Source organism: Scleropages formosus, chromosome 22 (assembly GCF_900964775.1).
Source record: "Scleropages formosus chromosome 22, fSclFor1.1, whole genome shotgun sequence".
NCBI lineage: Eukaryota > Metazoa > Chordata > Actinopteri > Osteoglossiformes > Osteoglossidae > Scleropages > Scleropages formosus.
Window position 1 is genome coordinate 15,292,797 of NC_041827.1, and position 18,291 is coordinate 15,311,087.

The window sequence follows — 18,291 nt, forward strand, 5'->3', positions numbered from 1 at the left end:
AGTATCCTCTCATATCATAGCTTGCCTCTCGGACATCTCTGCTCAGATAACTGATCACTACCTACAACGCAACCTTTCCAACACTGAGACACTTCACCTCCCAGCAGTTCAATCCACCTATCAGAAACTCCCTAACAAACTGAACAACTTGCTCATTTCATCTGCTTCAAGGGCTGGGCTAAGAGTCTTAGAGTAACAATCGACTCAAGTCTGTCCTTCTCACAACATCTCAAAGTCACAACCCAGTCCTGGAGATACATCCTGCATAACATCCGCAGGATTCACCCTAATCTCACAAAACACTCCACTGAGCTTCTTGCTGAGGCCATGGTGATATCACGCCTGAACTACTGCAGCTCTCATCTGTTTGGTCTTCTGGCCTCACCCATGAAGCCTCCTCAGCTGATACAGAATGCTGCTGAAGAAGTTGTGTTTGACCTGCCTGTGTTTCCATGTATCGCCTCTCCTCTTCTCTCTCCATCGCTTTCCTGTTGCTGCCTGTATCATATTTAAAACTCTGGTTATGGCCTATAAGACCACAAATGGATCTGGTCTTCAATACCTACAAAAACCGATCGTTCACTACACCCCAGCTCAGACACATCTGATGGCTTGGTGATCAAACGCATCAGAGGTGAAAGCCCAAAAGCTTTCAATTCTGGTTTCATTGTTGTACAGTGAGCTTGCACTGTCACTCAGAACTGCTGAATCCCTCCCAACAATTCAAGATGAGTCTCAAAATATATCTAAGAACACCTTCTCTCCTTATCTACCTGAACAATGAACCATTACTACCTTGTGTTAAAATAAACAAAATAATAAATGAATATAAAATGTAACACAGCTAAAAAAGTTAATAATTGCAAATTATTTTTGAATTAGGTATAAAAAATGAATAACAATAATGTACTTAGTTCAATGCCTACTAGTGTTTTTTAAAAATTATTTTTTAAGTTGCTTCATATTTAAGTTTTAGACCACAGCAGATTTAACGTAGTGTACTGAAAAGACACAGACACACACAGTTTGAACCGCTTGTCCCATACAGGTCCCGGGGAGCCGGAGCCTAGCCCAGCAACACAGGGCGTAAGGCCGGGGGGGAGGGGGACACACCCGGGACACACCCGGGACGGGACGCCACTCTGTCGCAAGGCACCCCAAGCAGGACTCAAACCCCAGATCCAGCGGAGAGCAGGAGCTGGTCCAACCCACTGCACCACCACACCCCCCTTGAAAAGATATATATTATATATATATATATATATACACACTTCAATGAGTTAAAACTGTATTTTGAAGCTGTCCATAATGCTAGTAGTCTGGAACATTAAAATGTCTCATTTTGAATCACAGTAACTTGACATGTGAAGCAGATTCTGGTGCTGCAGTTTTCGGTGATCTGGGCAAGTGAATCTGGCACTGCCTTGACTTCTACCTGTAAATAAATAAAGGGACACATAGATGTACAGATGTCAAATAATTGTTTTAATTTCAGAAACAGACATACAGATTATGAATAAAGGAAAATAAAATTTTAATTTAATGAATAAAAACTTAGATAAAAATAACACATTTGTTTGGGCCCCCCTAGGCTATAGGCTATTGCCTCGGTTCGCCCAATTATACAACGGGCCCTAAGTACATTTTCGACCGGATAATATTTTTCACTTTTACTGTGGAGAAATATACAGACATACAGATTATGAATAAAGGAAAATAAAATTTTAATTTAATGAATAAAAACTTAGATAAAAATAACACATTTGTTTGGGCCCCCCTAGGCTATAGGCTATTGCCTCGGTTCGCCCAATTATACAACGGGCCCTAAGTACATTTTCGACCGGATAATATTTTTCACTTTTACTGTGGAGAAATACTGCACAAGTACTGCGCTACTGCGACTCACATTTTATTATTATAATTATAGAAGCAAAATGTACGATTCGAAACACGCAAAATACAGCTTTTATTGACTTCACCTATTCTGACTAGCCTACACCCTAAACATCTTTTACCTATCTTATGTATTTAGTGATATACAAACGTCCTTTGAAAGATCGTGGAGGTTCTCATATGTAACGACCACACTGCACACCTTATATGGAGGCACGTTAAAGCCCTTCGAACGCCCTCGTGGTTGGCGGATGTGCGTCACACGTACGTCGACGCTGATAGGAATTGGGTGTATGCTACGTTCCCTAGCGCTCCCGCCGTCGACATTTTACCGGCTCTTCGAACTAGAATCTTCCATCGGAGGTCCCAGACTGTAGAAATCATGAAAATCTGGACGTCAGAACACATTTTTAAGTAAGTAATTGCACGAAGGATACATTTTATCATTAGCTGTTTTTCTCCTTTTTAGGAGAACGTGACGTTTTACTTATTAGCGGGAAAAGTGTTGGCGCCGTGGTTTAGTTAGTTCGTCACTTACACAGCTGAAAGTTTTACTGTGTGACGCTGAAATAACCGGCTGTCAGAACCCGAACCAGAGCTGCCTGAGCCTTACAGCATGATGGTTAAGTTACTTCAGAAAAGGGAGAATTGGAACAGTACGAGTAGTAGCTAAGTCTTATCATGCTATGGCCCATGGGTGATTTGCGGAGGTTGTTCTAGAAAGTTCAGTGAGCTGGCAGAGCAACGAGTCTGATTCTCACATGTTTAATGTTACACTACGTATAAGTAGTATTTCACTAGGTCCGATTCCTGTGTGAAAGTTATGTTGTCTGCTGTGTGTATCATGTCGGTTTAACCTTGTTGTATTCCGTCGTCTAGAAACGCACACAGTGACAGTTACAAATAGGAGTTTCAAAGTCAAACTCGGCTTGCTTCTGTATGAGTAACTTTATTCATCAGAACGACATGTCACATGTGATAATGCGATTACTCACGGGAGTTTTGAACGCTGTCCTCACATAATAAATGCATTATTTATTCCCATAAGCCGCTTGTATCGACCTACTCTTCGCATGGCCTGCTCCTGCCCTTCTGACCTTACACGTTTGCTCGCTGTGGAACTGCATAGGTGTCCTCGTGCCGGATTGCGTAATTACCCTTCCCCGCGAGGCTTGCCGCCACCTTTCCCCTAAATCTCGCGACCCCCTCCCACGTGAGGGACGCCTCGTGAGATCCTTAAGTCGCCCTGGTTTCCCTATGGCAACGAGCCGCTGCTGCATGTGGCGCTATTGGAGCCGCGTGCTCAGAGCACACGCTTCACATAGCGTTCTTATTAAAATAAGTAGAGTTTCGTCAGTAAGATGCTAACGCCCTGAGCGGTCTTTTTAAATATAGTAAGGAACAGAGTATATGTTTTTTTTTTTCCCTTTGATCTGGATCATGATTATTTCAAGCTGATATTTGTTCACGGTGTATTTCAGCCAAACTGGATTTGTTTGGACTTAGTTTTTCTGTCAGTCATGTAGAGGTCATCTTGTGAAATCCCAGTCATTTGCTGCAAAGTGAGACCATGTCGTTTTACCCTTTTTGAAAAATTTTGAAAATCTCAAGATTTCACCCTAATGGTGGGCAATTCTAAATGGCTGCAAGTACAATGCCTGCGAAATAATAAAAATAGGAAACCCGTAGTGCAAAGAACAGAATTGTTAATTTCTTCTTTAAAATAGGTATGGGAAAAGGTTCATGTACTAGCCAATTCCTGTAACATGTCTTCTTTTCTGAGCTGACAGTAATTGAACATTATATGTGTGTATGTTTTTATATATGATTGAAATTAATCTTAAACCCAAATCTCTTCCTCAGCCACCCATGGGAGACAGTAACTAAGGCTGCAATGCAGAAGTACCCCAATCCCATGAACCCTAGCGTGTTTGGAGTGGACGTGCTGGACCGGCAGGTGGATGCAGAGGGCCGTCTTCACAGCAGCCGACTACTCAGTGCAGAATGGGGACTTCCCTCAATTGTCAAGTCTGTAAGTGTACTTTTTTTCATTCATCGGAAGTTGGTGCCTTTGCTCTTGGTATCCAACTAAAATTCCAAATTGTATGAACAGGTTGAAAATGTTGGTGGCAGACGTGTCGAGGTCATCAAAGGACAAAGTGCAAATAGAAAGAGAAGTGTTTTATATCCACAGATATCTAAATTTCATTTGACCTCAATGTGAAAGCACCGCTATTTATGCTAATAGGATGAAAATTGAATACTATTTTTATTTTTTTCATTTTAATGGATTGAGACACATTGTACATCAGTGAAAATCATGCTGTGGTGAATTTTCAGCCACATTTTATGTTATAAGATTAACATTCCATCCCTTACTGAATGTTATAGACCATATGGTCAGGAATAGTTTAAGATTTTGGACCCAGGTTTTGATTATGCTTATCAGGCATGGAATTTAAAGTCCAAACTGCTTTCACAGTTACTGTTTCACACAGGCTTCCAGATTAGGTTTACTCATGCTATGTCATAGTTGCATTACAGTATCAGATTCACTGTAGCATGTTCCAGGTTAATAAGGGGAACTGGTCACCTTACATTCAGGTCATTTCTGTCAGAAGTGAAATGTTGGCACGGGGAGGTGTTTCATTGCTGCCAGGACATATTGTCCAAGGTGAAGTGTGACATTCCTGATAGTACGAGATTGCAGGCACGACATGTGATGTAACCAGTTGGGTAGTGTGTCTGGATTCTAAAAGAGGGAAGGGTCTGGGCTGTAGCCAAAGTCTTTGCACGGAAATATTTATTTAAGGGTGTGAGCACCAAGGCTTATCCTGTGAACCAGTGTGGTAGTTTTCGCATATGCCATTCATACCTGAAAAATGAATCCCAAGTATGTTTTTGTTACAAAACGGCCTTCATTTCTGTTTTGTAGAAGAACAAATGAGTATTATTTTTTTTTATATAATCTTACAGGTTGAGAAATGTGCATAATTGGAACCCATGTATTTGAGTAGTCTAAATACAGTTTTTTTTTTTTTTTGGACTGTTCGGGGTAACAGCAAAGATGAGCTTATGGCATTCGCTGTTCATTTTTGGATAGGAAGAATGTCAAACCATATTGTATAGTCCTTTGCCTAAAAAAGTATTGCAACTCCTTTGTGAAAATCTGTTATTTCCACAGTCTTCAAAAGATGCCTTCATTGTGGTTTAGTTGTATGATTATCAGTCTTAAGTTAAATCTTGTTGAGAGTGCTTTACAGGAGTAAAGTGTTTTTCAAGGGCCAGACCTACTGGTAGTAAACAAAAGCTAGATCATTACTTCTGTAAAACATCTAATGAATTATTACTGACAGAGAAATTATATAGGAGGGGGATCAAAGACATTGTTAAACACTAGCCACTGTTGAATTATGACCCTTGTTACTGGCTCCATGTAGTTTTCAAATGCACTTAAAATGAGTGACAATAAGACAATGTCAAAAACAATGGTTTTTGCTTCATTTGTCATCTTACACCCTTTTCTCCCCTCTTAGCTTATCGGGACCACAAGAACATGCACATACATCCAGGAACATTCAGTGGTGGATCCCAAGGAGAAGCTGTTTGAACTGAAATCCTCAAATGTAGGTTTTTCAGGCTTATATACTTTTTTTCTGGAGCAGAGCTAGTGAAAAAGTCTTATTTCTTTTTAATTGTGTTATGTGTCAAGATTTTGTTCCACAAAGCACATCTCATATTCTCTTTCCGCTCTTATGCTTTCTGCAGCTCACATTTACCAATATGGTCTCTGTTGATGAGAGGCTTGTATACAGACCGCACCCTCAGGATCCAGAGAAGTAAGACCATTCAGACTGGACACTTCTGCCCTTTTTTTTTTTTTTTTTTTTTTTTTTTTTTTTTTTTAATAACAGGATAGGGCTACTTGCTTGTGTTTCTTAGGTCATGTTTGGTACAGAAGGCAGAGCAGCAAGAAAATCATAGCCCCTCATTTTCCTTTTCTTATTTTGTGAAGAATAGAGGCTAGTATTGCTTTGGTAAACTGTAGCTTTAATACTGTTGATTATTAGGTATGATTGTCTGGTCATTATATAGCTTTGTTGTTTCGAGGTAGTCTTGTTCAGTACAGGGTTGTGGTGGTTTGGAGCCTTTCCTAGAAGCATAGGATAGTGTGAGGCAGGGTACACTCTGGATGAGATGCCAGTTCACTGCAGTGCAATCACACACAAAGTAATTCACTGACTCGTAAACACAGAGGGCAATTTGAGATTGTAGAAGGAAACAGGAGCACTCTGCTCAGAATGAAAGATAAATGAATACATAATAGAAATGGACTGTTGCAGACTACATTCAGGTTAAAAATAGTTAAATTTTTTTATTTTTTTTTTTTGCAGAACGGTATTGACTCAAGAGGCTCTCATCACTGTCAAGGGAGTGAGCTTGAGTAGCTATTTGGAGGGACTCATGGCCAGCACAATCTCAACAAATGCTGGGAAGGTAAGTTCTCTCCAAAACTTATTGTATCAATATAATTATGTGCGTGTTCAAGATCATCAGTCAGACAGAACAAGATGTGACTGGAGAAGAAATTAGTGGAAAATGTAGCTAATATATGTGCGGTGTGTACCAGCTTAATGTTACTGTTAAAATAATTTTGTATATTACATAATGTCAGATAGGCTCTCTGTTTCATCTGGTGTGTGTCTGTCTCTTACTGTTACAGGGTCGAGAGGCAATGGAGTGGGTCATTCGACGCCTGAACACAGAGATCGGGGAGTTGGCAGCTACAGCACGTGGTACCATTCGGACACCGATGGCAGCTGCGGTTGCAGAAGAATAATAATCCTTGTTCAAGACTTCCCTGATTTCACTGCAAAGAGAAGCGCTCCCTCTGCGTCTTCTAGGTTGATTCTCCAATCACAGGAAATGTGTCTCCTAGTGAGCATCTACTGTCTATACTAGACAGACTGGGTTGATACAGAGGGCGAATCATTATTATGAGGCAGAAATATTCTGACTTTGCACTGGAAATGGTCATAGTGAGAAAAGTGGCTTAATTTCTTTGTACAGACTTGAAAGGAAATGGGCAACAGCCTGAAATAAAAAGGTGTTGAAAACTGACTGGTGACATTAGTCTTGAAATATGGGTGGGTTGTTCATTGGGCTTTCTGTATAGGATTAAATTAATGAAAGGGGTGTGGTTTGGGGGAAAAACCTGACATGCAGATAATAATTCATTAGTCAAAATCCAGTTTCTTTCAGTAGTTTCAATAAATATTGGGTATACCACCTCATTGAGCCGCCTTTCTCAGTGTTTGTTTTCAGTGCAGTGTCTTCAGCTATAAAGGCCACAGTGGGCAGCACTTGCTTGGTTATCATAGCAAGTATTTTCACACTTGAAATGTCAAGTACTGTACATTTATATTGATATTCTTGAGTATTAGTACTATTATCTTGTTACGAACATAAAAATGGAATGAAGGGAACATGATACTTCATGTTTTTGTTGTTTTCTTTTGGTGTAAATGAGAGGACCATGATAAATACAATATGTGTTAGAATAGTACACAAAGTTCGATTTCTGATACTTTGTGTTTCATTGCGGTAGAACGGTTTAGAAATATGTTTGAAATTCTCTGGTATCAGGTTCTGGCTTTCGGAACCCCCCCCCAGTTGGAAGAGGACCAGGTTCCCTTGTAATTTCGAGTTAGTCCTCTGGTAAAGTACAGATACTACATGCTTCTTTTGATGTGCTTTTGAGTCCTTCTTACGTTTTTATCCTGTTGAAGGAAAAACTTCTGATGCAGCCTTGATTACTGATGAAATTAGTAACTGACACTTGTTCAAGATTGTATTTAAGGAGACTTGCATTTTGTATGCTCTTCTTCTACTATAATGAGAATCTAGGAAATTATTGATGAATATTGTTTTTAGTTTTTTTCCAGTTTGGATGCTGCAACTAAACCCTTTAGCTTTGGTTTTATTTTTTTAAAGAGTGGATTCTTGCCTCAGTACCTAATTTTCTTAATCTGCAGCAGGTATTTATGAATATGTACAGTAATACATATTTTCTACAGCTGTGCTAAGATAAAACACTGATACGCACAATCTGACTTACAAATAAAGTAGAAGATGGGTACGGACTGTTAATACCTAAAGTACAGTCATAGTGAAGAGGTGTTCTGAAGATGTATGTTGCTTTGGAGAAAAGCATCTACTAAATGAATAAATGTAAATGTGTTGGGAGGGAACATACAGCTTTGTTGAAAGTAAAGTCAACTAACAGGTTTGTTTTCTGCTCCTTTGATATGCAAAGTATTTATTTATTTATATAACTGGTGACTGTGGTCTGTCAATAGTAACAAAGAACGCAGCTCAGATATTTAGTACAGATTCTTTTTGGTTCTAACGTTTGTAGATGGGGGAAATACATGTATAGTACATGTATAAAGCTTGACAGTTCATTGCACCTTTTAAAATGTTTTATGTTTTAGTACTTTGTCCTGTTTAAAGTTCCACGCTCCTTAACTAGCTTTAAGATTGAACTGATTGAGTTTTTCCCGATCAATAGTCCAAATGTAGTTTGGATGAGGGTGCCATTTTCAAAATATTTAAAGTCATAATCCTCAAAGTCTCCTCAGACTGTTATTAGATTCACCCCCTATTTCAGCCTTTAGGAAAGCAGCATTTGTGGACTGACTAGCTAACTCTAACACACTGTTTGAAAGTTTATTTTCTTACATGAGTGCGTTTTTGAAATGTGGAGCAAACATGACTCTTTGACTCCTCTGTTGGGTTCTATTTCAACTGTTTATTCCTTCTTGTGTAAGGGAGCAGTTTGGCCTGCAGATTTTATACTGGAATGTAATGTGTAGAGTGGTGCCAAAGTTGCTTTTACCTGTTGTGGTGTTTTCGGAAGACGTGTTGGTTTACTACTTCCATTGATGTGGTGCTTGGGGCGCCATGTATGTCAATGTCGGCATCACTTACAGGCAATGTTAAAATAAAGTTTTACAGCCATCGCTTCTCATTGTCTGTTTAATGATTTAAAATATTGCTATATGCCTATTGCAGGGTCACTCTGTTCCAGCATATGCCACGTGAGGTACCTGGACTTCTTAACTTTCATTGAAATAACGTGGATGATCTATACAATCTGTGAAAGTGTAGTAATGGATAGCTTTTTATATTTTAGGATCTCAAAAGTCTCAGATATTGCAACAATAAATATTAAAACGGGGTAGTTGGTAGCTTAATGGTTAGACCTAATGTCTTTAGACCCACAGGTTCGAATCTCATTTCCAGCTGTATTACCCCTGAGCAAGGTACTTACTCTCAATTGCGTTGCTAAAAAATAACCAGCTGTATAAATGGATAAATAACTGAAAGGAGCTTCACATTGTAAGTTGCTTTGGAGAAAAGTGTCAGCTACATGAATATAAAAATGCAAATTAGCTATTAATTTCCAGCTACATTACTGTTTACAGCTGCACTTGTACCTTGTGTAATGAACACCTGAGCACCTAGCAAACACGTTCATTAATTGCAATTTAGTTTTCACCATTTTACACTGTAAAATGTTTTTGTTGTGGGGTGAAACACAAATGATGAACACATTTATCACACACTTTTTCTCCAAAGTGACTTCCAATAAACTCTGTAGTGTTATGAGCCCACACACCTTATTCATCAAGGTGACTTACACTGCTAGATACACTACTTACAATGAGCCACTCATCCATACATCAGTGGAACACACTCGCTCTTTCACTCACACACTGGATGAACCTGGACAGCATGTCTTTGGACTGTGGAAGGAAACCAGAGCACCCAAAGACTTGCACTGCTAGATACACAACTTACAATGGGTCACTCATCCATACATTAGTGGAACACACACTCTCTCTCACCCACACACTACGGGTGAACCTGAACAGCATGTCTTTGGACTGTGGGAGGAAACCAGAGCACCTGGAGGAAACCCACACAGACATGAGGAGAACATGCAAACTCCACAGAGACTGAGCAGGGATCAAACCCACATCCTCTCACACCACCCAGGAGGTGTGAGACAGCAGCAGGTACTGCTGTTCTGTTTGGGTAACGCTAATATTAATGTAATAAATGTTTGAGTCCTAAATGTCATATAGTGCTGAATGTAACTGCCGAGAGCACAATTTAGTAGTAAAGCTGTATCGTTTTGCTTGGAGGTACTCCTGTTTGTCCTTGCGGCACACACTATATCACATTGGAACGAGCAGTTTTCTCACAGTAATTATTACATCTCGACGGAAATTCGCCTAACGGGCTGATTTGTGGAACTAATGATCCCGTTTGTGTGGAACCTGCGGTAAAGCGCATACTGGACATGTCACTGCATAGCAACGTCAATTTCACTGTAAATCCTGAAACGGCACTTTGGCGTCTCTCCGCGGTTGAAAGCGGTATTGCACACGTATAGAAAATTATTTTCATTATATTATTTATTTTATTAATAAAACAAAACCCACCCCTTTTCTCTCGTAATTTTTCTTTATGGGGAACTGTTGTGTGTCCCCTTAAGGCTAAAAGATGAAAATAAATAAAAAGGCGCTCATTTATAAAACTGTGAATAGATATTTAACCAATAGATTAATTAGTGAAAAAACTCAAATTAATGTGTACGATTGAGGGGAAATTATTTTCACAAGGAATCCATTTACTCCGACCTGAGATCTGTTTCAGCTGCAAGTATAATTCGTTTGTTTCTACATATTCAGGTACATTATGGATCTCAAAAAAGGCTTCGCAACATGTCAGTAACCCGACAAAAAGGACAAGTCTTCGTCATAGAGGTAAAGTGATTGATTATATAGGCTTTTAAATGACAATAATGTAGAAGTTTCTGTACAAAAGTTCTATTTATCCCGTGGTCAGCTATATATCATTATTTTTTAAAATTTTTTCCAGATAGCTTTATTAAAATAAAAAGCTAATAAATTCCACAATAGAACTGCTCTTCATCACCAAGCTCAAATAAAATACATAAAAGGACAGTGCATCAAGTAAAATCTCTTATAATTGCAGTTCAAATAATATAATAATTCCAGAAGTTCAATAAATTCTCAAATTCAAATAGACAAATAAATACAATTGTGCTGGCAGATCTTAAAAAGAACACATGTGACATGGTCGGTTTAGGTCGGAATACAATTCAGAGACGGACCCCCCCCCCCCAGTCACCCACATCAACACAGGGGGTCCTGGGGAGTAGCTACATGTTAGCCGGACTTAAAACCACCAGTTCTATGAGAACCTCTGGCTAAAAGTTTAAATCATGACCATGGAAAAAAAATCAATAAAAACTAACACATACAACTCAATAACATACAGTCTTATTATCAAATCAAATGGGACGGGATCCGATAATATTAGTTAAAAAAAAAAAAGTAAGGCCATCATGATCATGATCATCCGGGATATCTTCCACTTCTCCTCCTTGGCCTCCTCATATAAGGTTCCGTTTCATCGTAAATTTCAAGACTGCTTCTACTTTTAAAAATCCTCCCCAGCTGTTGCGCGCTTAGTGATACCAATCAGCAGACAAGTTCTAAAGAAAACATCGCTTCACGAGCCACGCGCCATTAACACAGTAACAGCAGATCCTATCCGCAAAGACTAAGAGGAGCGTCTTTGCCAGAACTTCCGTTTGGATACTACCGGGTGCGCCTGACGTCACGACCTGGCAGAGCTCTAGACCAATAACGAGCTTCCAAAAGTCAAGGCAAGAACCAATGAAAAAACGGTGCACGTTTAAAGCGTCTGCAAGAGGGACATTTGAATTTAAACAGAGAATCCGGTTCCGTAGGCTTCGGGCAGATGTCATGTTAGCCAATATATGAAACACTTAAGCAAGCGTTTGCTGTCGTATTCCATTGTAGTGTGAAAAGGAGAAAGTTGTAAGTACATATATTGGGGAATATTCAGTTTTATTGTTGTCTCTATGGATGGAGCTGGTAGTACTAGCAGGTTAGCATCGTAGCTAAAGGTAACGGTTAACTATGATGTTCTTACACAACTTTAAGTCTAAGTAGATAGCGTATTATAAATGTAGTTCCAACAGCCAGATTTAAGCTAATTTGAACTGGTTGGTTTTAGTCAGTTCTTCACATCTGCTAGTGTAATAATAACAGATTCTGCCTATTGGCCAACACCAGCTTGGAGCTCAGCTCAAAATCCGAGCTACTTGTTTGTTCAGGTCCAAGTACATTAATTTTAAAGTCAATTTTGGTTGCTCTCTCTGTACTAACATTACAAGTAGTAACTAACTAAAGGTTTTTGAAGTTGGGCTGGTGCGAGAAGAGAAGCTGTGTTGGTGAGCCACCCAGCTCCTGTTGTTGAGTGTATGTAGTTCAGCTGTGGATTTGAATTTGACTCACTTAGTCCTTGTAGTCTGCATTTTCTCCCCATGTTTGAGTCCAATATCTTTCAGGCAAATTAATAACTGACAATCCTGTCATGTGGGTCTGTGTGATTGTCTTGTGATGTACTGATCCTGTCCCTACTGTACACTGTCTTGTGCCCTGTGAGTCCAGGCTGGGCTCCCCACCACAAGTGGTTTTTCATAATGGATGGTGGGGTTTTTTTTTTTTTTTTTTTGTTTTTTGTTTTTGAAGGTCTATGGTGACAACCATGGCATTGTTTCAAGGCTTACTCTATTTACTTCACTATTACTTATTCACTGATTTTAATTGTGTCAGGAGTAATGGATGCTGCGAGAACTAAGACTGTGAAGGACCCAAAAATTCAAGGAGCACAGATCGGAAAGGTAAAAGATGGCTTTTATGATATCTGCAGAAAGAACCCTTGGAACAGGTCATGTACCTTGTGCCTTAGGTCAATGGCATCCAGAGATCACGGTGTTCTGGTGTATCAGATCAAAGGGACAGCGGGTTATGTAGTGGTTAGAGCTGCTGCCTTTGGACCCAAAGGTCGTAGGTTTGAATCTTGCCTCTGGCTGTAGTACGTGTGCGCAAGGTAGTTACCCTAAATTGCTCCAGTAAAATTATCCAGCTGTATAAAAGGGTAAGTAACTGTAAATAGCTTAACGTAAGTTGCTTTGGAGACGAGCGTTGGCTAAATGAATAAGCATAAATGTTAATTTTTAAACCCCCCTTCACACACAACTAATATGTGATGTTCTAGTTCATGGCTTATGACTGCAGTGCCTTTGCTTATGTCTGCCTCGTATTGTCATTTCAGTTGTAGGAAGTTTTTGTGACATGTTGAGTACTGCGTGTGTACATTGACTCTTATAATTCACTGTGTAAACACAATTTTTTGGTGGTAAGTGTTATTTTCTAATTGCTTATGCCTAAAAATATAGAATAGTATAAGGCTGAAAACTATGTGGAGCAGGCTGAGACTCTGAAGAACTACGGCAAAATAGGCTGCAGGATGTGCCTCAAAAATCCATATCCTTGACACTCCTCTTGATAAATTCAAGGAGAACATGGAAGCGTATTCGGAGGAGCAAGGCGAGTGCTCCACCAGGATATACTGGACTTCGAACGCTGCTACCAAGGAGCATATAATAAGAACATGATGAGACTATATTTGGGGTTCATTTGTGAAAGTGATTTACAATATAATCCATCCATCCATCCATCTTCTTCCGCTATCCGGGGCTGGGTCGCGGGGGCAGCAGTCCGAGCAGAGTCCTCCAGACTTCCCTCTCCCCGCACACCTCCTCCAGTTCCTCTGGGGAAACCCCAAGGCGTTCCCAGGCCAGCCGGGAGACGTAGTCTCTCCAACGTGTCCTGGGTCTGCCCCGAGGCCTTCTCCCAGTGGGACAAGCCCGGAACACCTCCCCAGGGAGGCGTCCAGGAGGCATCCGGAACAGATGCCCGAGCCACCTCAAGTGGCTCCTCTCGATGCGGAGGAGCAGCGGCTCTACTCCGAGCTCCTCCCGGGTGACTGAGCTCCTCACCCTATCCCTAAGGGTGCGCCCAGCCACTCTGCGGAGGAAACTCATTTCTGCCGCTTGTATCCGCGATCTCATTCTTTCGGTCATGATCCAGAGTTCATGACCATAGGTGAGGGTAGGAACGTAGATCGACCGGTAAATTGAGAGCTTCGCCTTACGACTCAGCTCCCTCTTCACCACAACAGACCGGTACAATGACCGCATTACTGCGGACGCCGCACCGATCCGTCCGTCAACCTGCCGCTCCATTTTTCCCTCACTTGTGAACAAGACCCCGAGATACTAAACTCCTCCACTTGAGGGAGTACAATATAATCATAAATGTCAAATTACTTCTAAATCTTTTGTGGTCATTGTTGTATAACTTTAATCAAAATTAACATTTATACTAATTTTTTCCTGACTTTATGTGAATGAAAATGTGCAGATTTCCCCATTAGAAATGGGTAAATTTCAAAATATCAGTTTCTGGCCACAAAAGCAAAGTTTGAAGAGAATAGTAGGTATTTTCTATGCTTTTTAGACATAAGCAATAAGGAAATAACTTACTACCCAGGAGCAAGAAATTAGGTTGCTTCATGGTGCGTCTGGTACTTGTCTAATATAGTCTCCTTAATATTCTTTTTAGCCTAGTAGTGAGGGACCCAGGAGAGTTCCTGTATTGCAAAGCTCTCACAAGTCTGCAGCAACGCCTTCACAGCGTGTTCTTGGTGTGTCGAATGGACCCCAGCGTGTACAGCGACCCCAGAGTCAGCAGAAACTGCCACCTAATGCACCGAGTAGTAAGGCTACACAAGCTTGTGACAAGAATGTGAATCAACCAAAGAGTAAAGAAAGCTCTGCACCAGAGCCCACTAAGACTGTGGTTCCTGCCAAGCATGAGAAAACATCTGGTAGGACATAAAATTATGTTGAAAGTTGTATAATATCCTTAACAAAATTCCACTTGGTCACCATGACATGTTAACCTGTCTGAAAGTATTCTTATATTGAAGGCTTTCTGTTTTAGAAAAACCAGATAAACCCAGCACTGAGGAATCAAGTAATAAGTAAGTATCAGACATTTTTGCAAAACTCAAAAGCAAGTTATTGCAGTTTTATACAAATGAGAATTAAGTATCAGTATTAGTATATACTTTGTGGGTAAAGGTGAAATAAGCATGAGTTTTTATGCTTTGGTACCCCTTGTAGTGTTGTCATGCCATGTTTAGGTGTGTGGTTTTTTTTTTTTTTTTTTTTTTTTTTTTTTTTTTTTTTTTTTTTTTTTTTTTTTTTTTTGGTACAACTGCATAGTTTATAGCACTCCAAAAGTGGGACAATTAGTCCAGTCTATCAGTGCTGCAATACCATACCACAGAACTCACTAGCACCCAACAACAGCTCAGGGCTCCTAGTGACAGTGCAGCTGATATTTAAGTAAAGCAATGTCATTTTGCAGTAAAGCCACAATTTTCTTGTGGCCAGTGAGAGCAATATGGTGAAATATGAGTAACTGATAGAGCAATGTCACTGGAAAGGTTGGAGGACAAAGTGTGTGCCCATTGAAGTAGTCTGCATGGGCTTTCACCCAACTTTATGTATAGGAACAGCAATGGCTGGAGGACCAAGGCAATAAAAATCATTACTCAGACTGAGAAGAAGACATCTAGAGGGTTGTGGATCAAGAGAGCTGAGTTGTAATTTGAAGGTAGCACAGCTTAGACTCAGGCTAAGGTCTCATAGACCCTGGTTGGGTCACCTGTGTAAAGATGTCTGCTTTGAAAGACTCAAAATCCAGTGACAGTGGGTTACATTACTGACATCCTGGTGCATTGTAAAATGTATGTAATAAACCAGTTGAAGATACTTGATCAGATTTTCTCCTTTTGTGTCGATTAGGAAACGATGGAGCCTGGACAATTTTGACATTGGTCGCCCCTTGGGAAAAGGCAAATTTGGTAATGTGTACTTGGCTAGGGAGCGTCAGTCTAAGTTCATCTTAGCCCTGAAGGTACTCTTCAAAAAACAGTTGGAGAGTGCTGGTGTGGAGCACCAGCTCAGGAGAGAGGTGGAAATACAGTCTCACCTTCGGTATGTATCTAAACAGGCATTTTCACTGTATTGCTTTTATTCAATTTGGCTCCTCGTATGGAACAACCTGTTGTTGACAGCCAAGAATTGTGTGCCTTTTTATTTAAATAACATTTTGCATTTATTTGTTTGGGAAATGGGGTTTTTTTTGGGGTCCAAAATGATATGACTTGGGGTGCACAAAAGTGCATTGAACATTCTTTAATTTCTGCAGCCTATCATTTATTAGTAACCACCACAAAGTTAGTGAAGCTTATGGTTTTGAATTTCTGAGAATAATGTAGAATAGGCTTAATTGTCCTTCATAACATGGAATTGTTACTCCTTTCCTCAGACACCCCAACATCCTGCGTCTCTATGGCTATTTCCATGACTCATCTCGTGTTTACCTCATCTTGGAGTTTGCTCCCAAGGGGGAGCTGTATAGTGAACTGCAGCGATGTGGTCACTTTGATGAGCAAAGGAGTGCAACGGTAAGAAGCCTGATTCAGATATGCATTATCTTGACACTTTAAATTGACATTATGTGATACAGGTTACACAATACTTAAGAGTCAAATTAGTGTGATGCTGAGAAATGCTACCTAACACAAGGCAATGGGTATAATCTAATTGTAGTCTGTTCATTAAATTAATATTTTTATTTTGCAGTATATGAAAGAACTTGCAGATGCTCTTCAGTATTGTCACTCTAAAAAAGTGATACACAGGGACATAAAGCCAGAGAACATTCTTCTTGGAGCCAATGGAGAAATAAAAATTGCAGACTTTGGCTGGTCTGTGCACACCCCATCTTCCAGGTACTCCTCTTCCTCGAGTTTGTCTGGACTTTTGTCCCCCCCCCCCCCCCGCATTAGAGAACTGTGTAAGATGCTTTTTATTTGTTCTTGGATGTTTTAGGAGGTCAACATTGTGTGGAACATTAGATTACCTACCGCCTGAAATGATTGAAGGTAGAACCCATGATGAGAAAGTAGATCTTTGGAGTTTAGGAGTGCTCTGCTATGAATTCCTTACGGGAAAACCACCTTTTGAAACGCAAAGCCATGAGGAAACCTATCGCAAGATATCGAGGGTAAGGAATGCACAACGTGCCTTATGTTCTAAACATGAGTTGATATTGCATTCCAGGAAATGATTCATATAAACTTTTCAAAAACTTTGTTTTATTCTTGTGTGTGTGTGTGTGTGTGTGTGTGTGTGTGTGTGTGTAACCTTGTAGCAAGACTTTCAGGTGTTTGCTTGGCTCACTGAGGGTCAGTCCTTTGACTTGATTTTTGTCTTGATTTGTCCTTCCCATAGGTGGACTTTAGGTACCCTGATCATATGAGCTCCGGGAGTCGAGATTTGATCAACAAACTACTGAAACACAACCCTTTGCACAGATTACCCCTCCATGCAGTGCTGGCACATCCTTGGGTGGTGGAACATTCTACAAAGCAGCCCACTGTGGCCAGTCTTACTGGCCCCAGCCAATGAGAAATGTAATACTGCTGCTTAGTGTTCAGAGTTTTTCCTGCTACAAAGGGGATCATCTGCCAGTGATATCGTTCCATAGCACAAGGGACAGTTGTGTTAAAGGTGGCCCATGCAATACTTGATGGTAGGTTCTGTACCAAAAAAAGAGAAATTTTGATTAGCTGTTTTAAAGTTGGTGTCTTTATGTATTGCAGCTGAAACTTTTCTGTCAAGGATGAGCAATTTTAGTGCTTACTTGCTATTGCATTTTAAATGTTTAGTTATGTATTAGTGAAGATGAGTGATGTTTCGAATGTTACAATTGTTCCAAGAGTAATATCTGTGTGTAATAAATTAACTATGATTTGAACAGAAGTCATAGTCAGACTTTTAATATTGATTCCAAATGTCTTAACTGTTCATTTCTTTGTATAGTCTTTTTGGTCTCAGTAATCAGTTGTGGTGATGCTGGATTGAGGACTGTTTTTCTTTTACAGACTTTTTTTTGTGTGTGTCTCAACTTTACTCAAGTCAGTTGGACACCTAAAGAACAGTATTAACGGCAACATTGAGCTTAAATCTTGTGTTCAGAATATTAATGACGTATTGGACTATGGAGCATTTTGAGGTATTTAACACTACTGCTGTGCTGTATCCTAAATAAAATGGTGTCCTTTTAAAATTTTTTTTTAAATTTATTTATTTTTTTTTTTAAAGAAATGTGGAGCAAATCACTGCAAGAACAAAATTGTTCCCAAGTACAAAGACAGTAACTTAGTCTTCTGTGATTGTTGCTGGGTTGTCCCCCCCCCACCGTGTGAATTTCGCATAAATTTAACTGAAGACATATTGAAATAAAAACCCTACAAAATGATTTAAAGGTGAATAGAAATGTTTTAAATTCA

At 39.9% G+C, this 18,291-nt stretch overlaps 2 protein-coding genes across 2 annotated transcripts; both read left to right on the forward strand.

Moving 5' to 3' along the window:
* The first annotated feature begins 2,145 nt into the window (after window positions 1–2,145).
* On the forward strand, window positions 2,146–8,913 carry prelid3b (PRELI domain containing 3). Its single transcript, XM_018742210.2, has 6 exons — window positions 2,146–2,307; window positions 3,757–3,925; window positions 5,430–5,519; window positions 5,662–5,732; window positions 6,288–6,390; window positions 6,617–8,913. Exons 1-6 carry the CDS (start codon window positions 2,276–2,278, stop codon window positions 6,731–6,733), a joined length of 582 nt encoding a protein of 193 aa, XP_018597726.1. The 5' UTR covers window positions 2,146–2,275; the 3' UTR covers window positions 6,734–8,913.
* A 2,815-nt stretch (window positions 8,914–11,728) lies between these two features.
* aurka (aurora kinase A) lies at window positions 11,729–17,638 on the forward strand. The gene is made up of 9 exons (XM_018742276.2): window positions 11,729–11,831; window positions 12,633–12,700; window positions 14,487–14,751; window positions 14,868–14,907; window positions 15,737–15,928; window positions 16,263–16,401; window positions 16,580–16,728; window positions 16,829–17,003; window positions 17,231–17,638. The coding sequence occupies exons 2-9, from the start codon at window positions 12,638–12,640 to the stop codon at window positions 17,405–17,407; spliced, it is 1,200 nt and encodes a 399-aa protein (XP_018597792.2). The 5' UTR covers window positions 11,729–11,831; window positions 12,633–12,637; the 3' UTR covers window positions 17,408–17,638.
* Window positions 17,639–18,291: the final 653 nt, after the last annotated feature.

What these genes read in the sequence shown, in the direction of transcription:
- prelid3b (XM_018742210.2), top strand. Translation starts at nt 2,276, where the DNA reads ATGAAAATCTGGACGTCAGAACACATTTTTAA. An exon ending in CACCCTCAGGATCCAGAGAA is followed by an intron (nt 5,733 to 6,287) that starts GTAAGACCATTC and finishes TTTTTTTTGCAG; the next exon opens with AACGGTATTGACTCAAGAGG. An exon ending in TCTCAACAAATGCTGGGAAG is followed by an intron (nt 6,391 to 6,616) that starts GTAAGTTCTCTC and finishes TTACTGTTACAG; the next exon opens with GGTCGAGAGGCAATGGAGTG.
- aurka (XM_018742276.2), top strand. Translation starts at nt 12,638, where the DNA reads ATGGATGCTGCGAGAACTAAGACTGTGAAGGACCCAAAAATTCAAGGA. An exon ending in ACTGAGGAATCAAGTAATAA is followed by an intron (nt 14,908 to 15,736) that starts GTAAGTATCAGA and finishes TGTGTCGATTAG; the next exon opens with GAAACGATGGAGCCTGGACA. An exon ending in GAAATACAGTCTCACCTTCG is followed by an intron (nt 15,929 to 16,262) that starts GTATGTATCTAA and finishes TCCTTTCCTCAG; the next exon opens with ACACCCCAACATCCTGCGTC.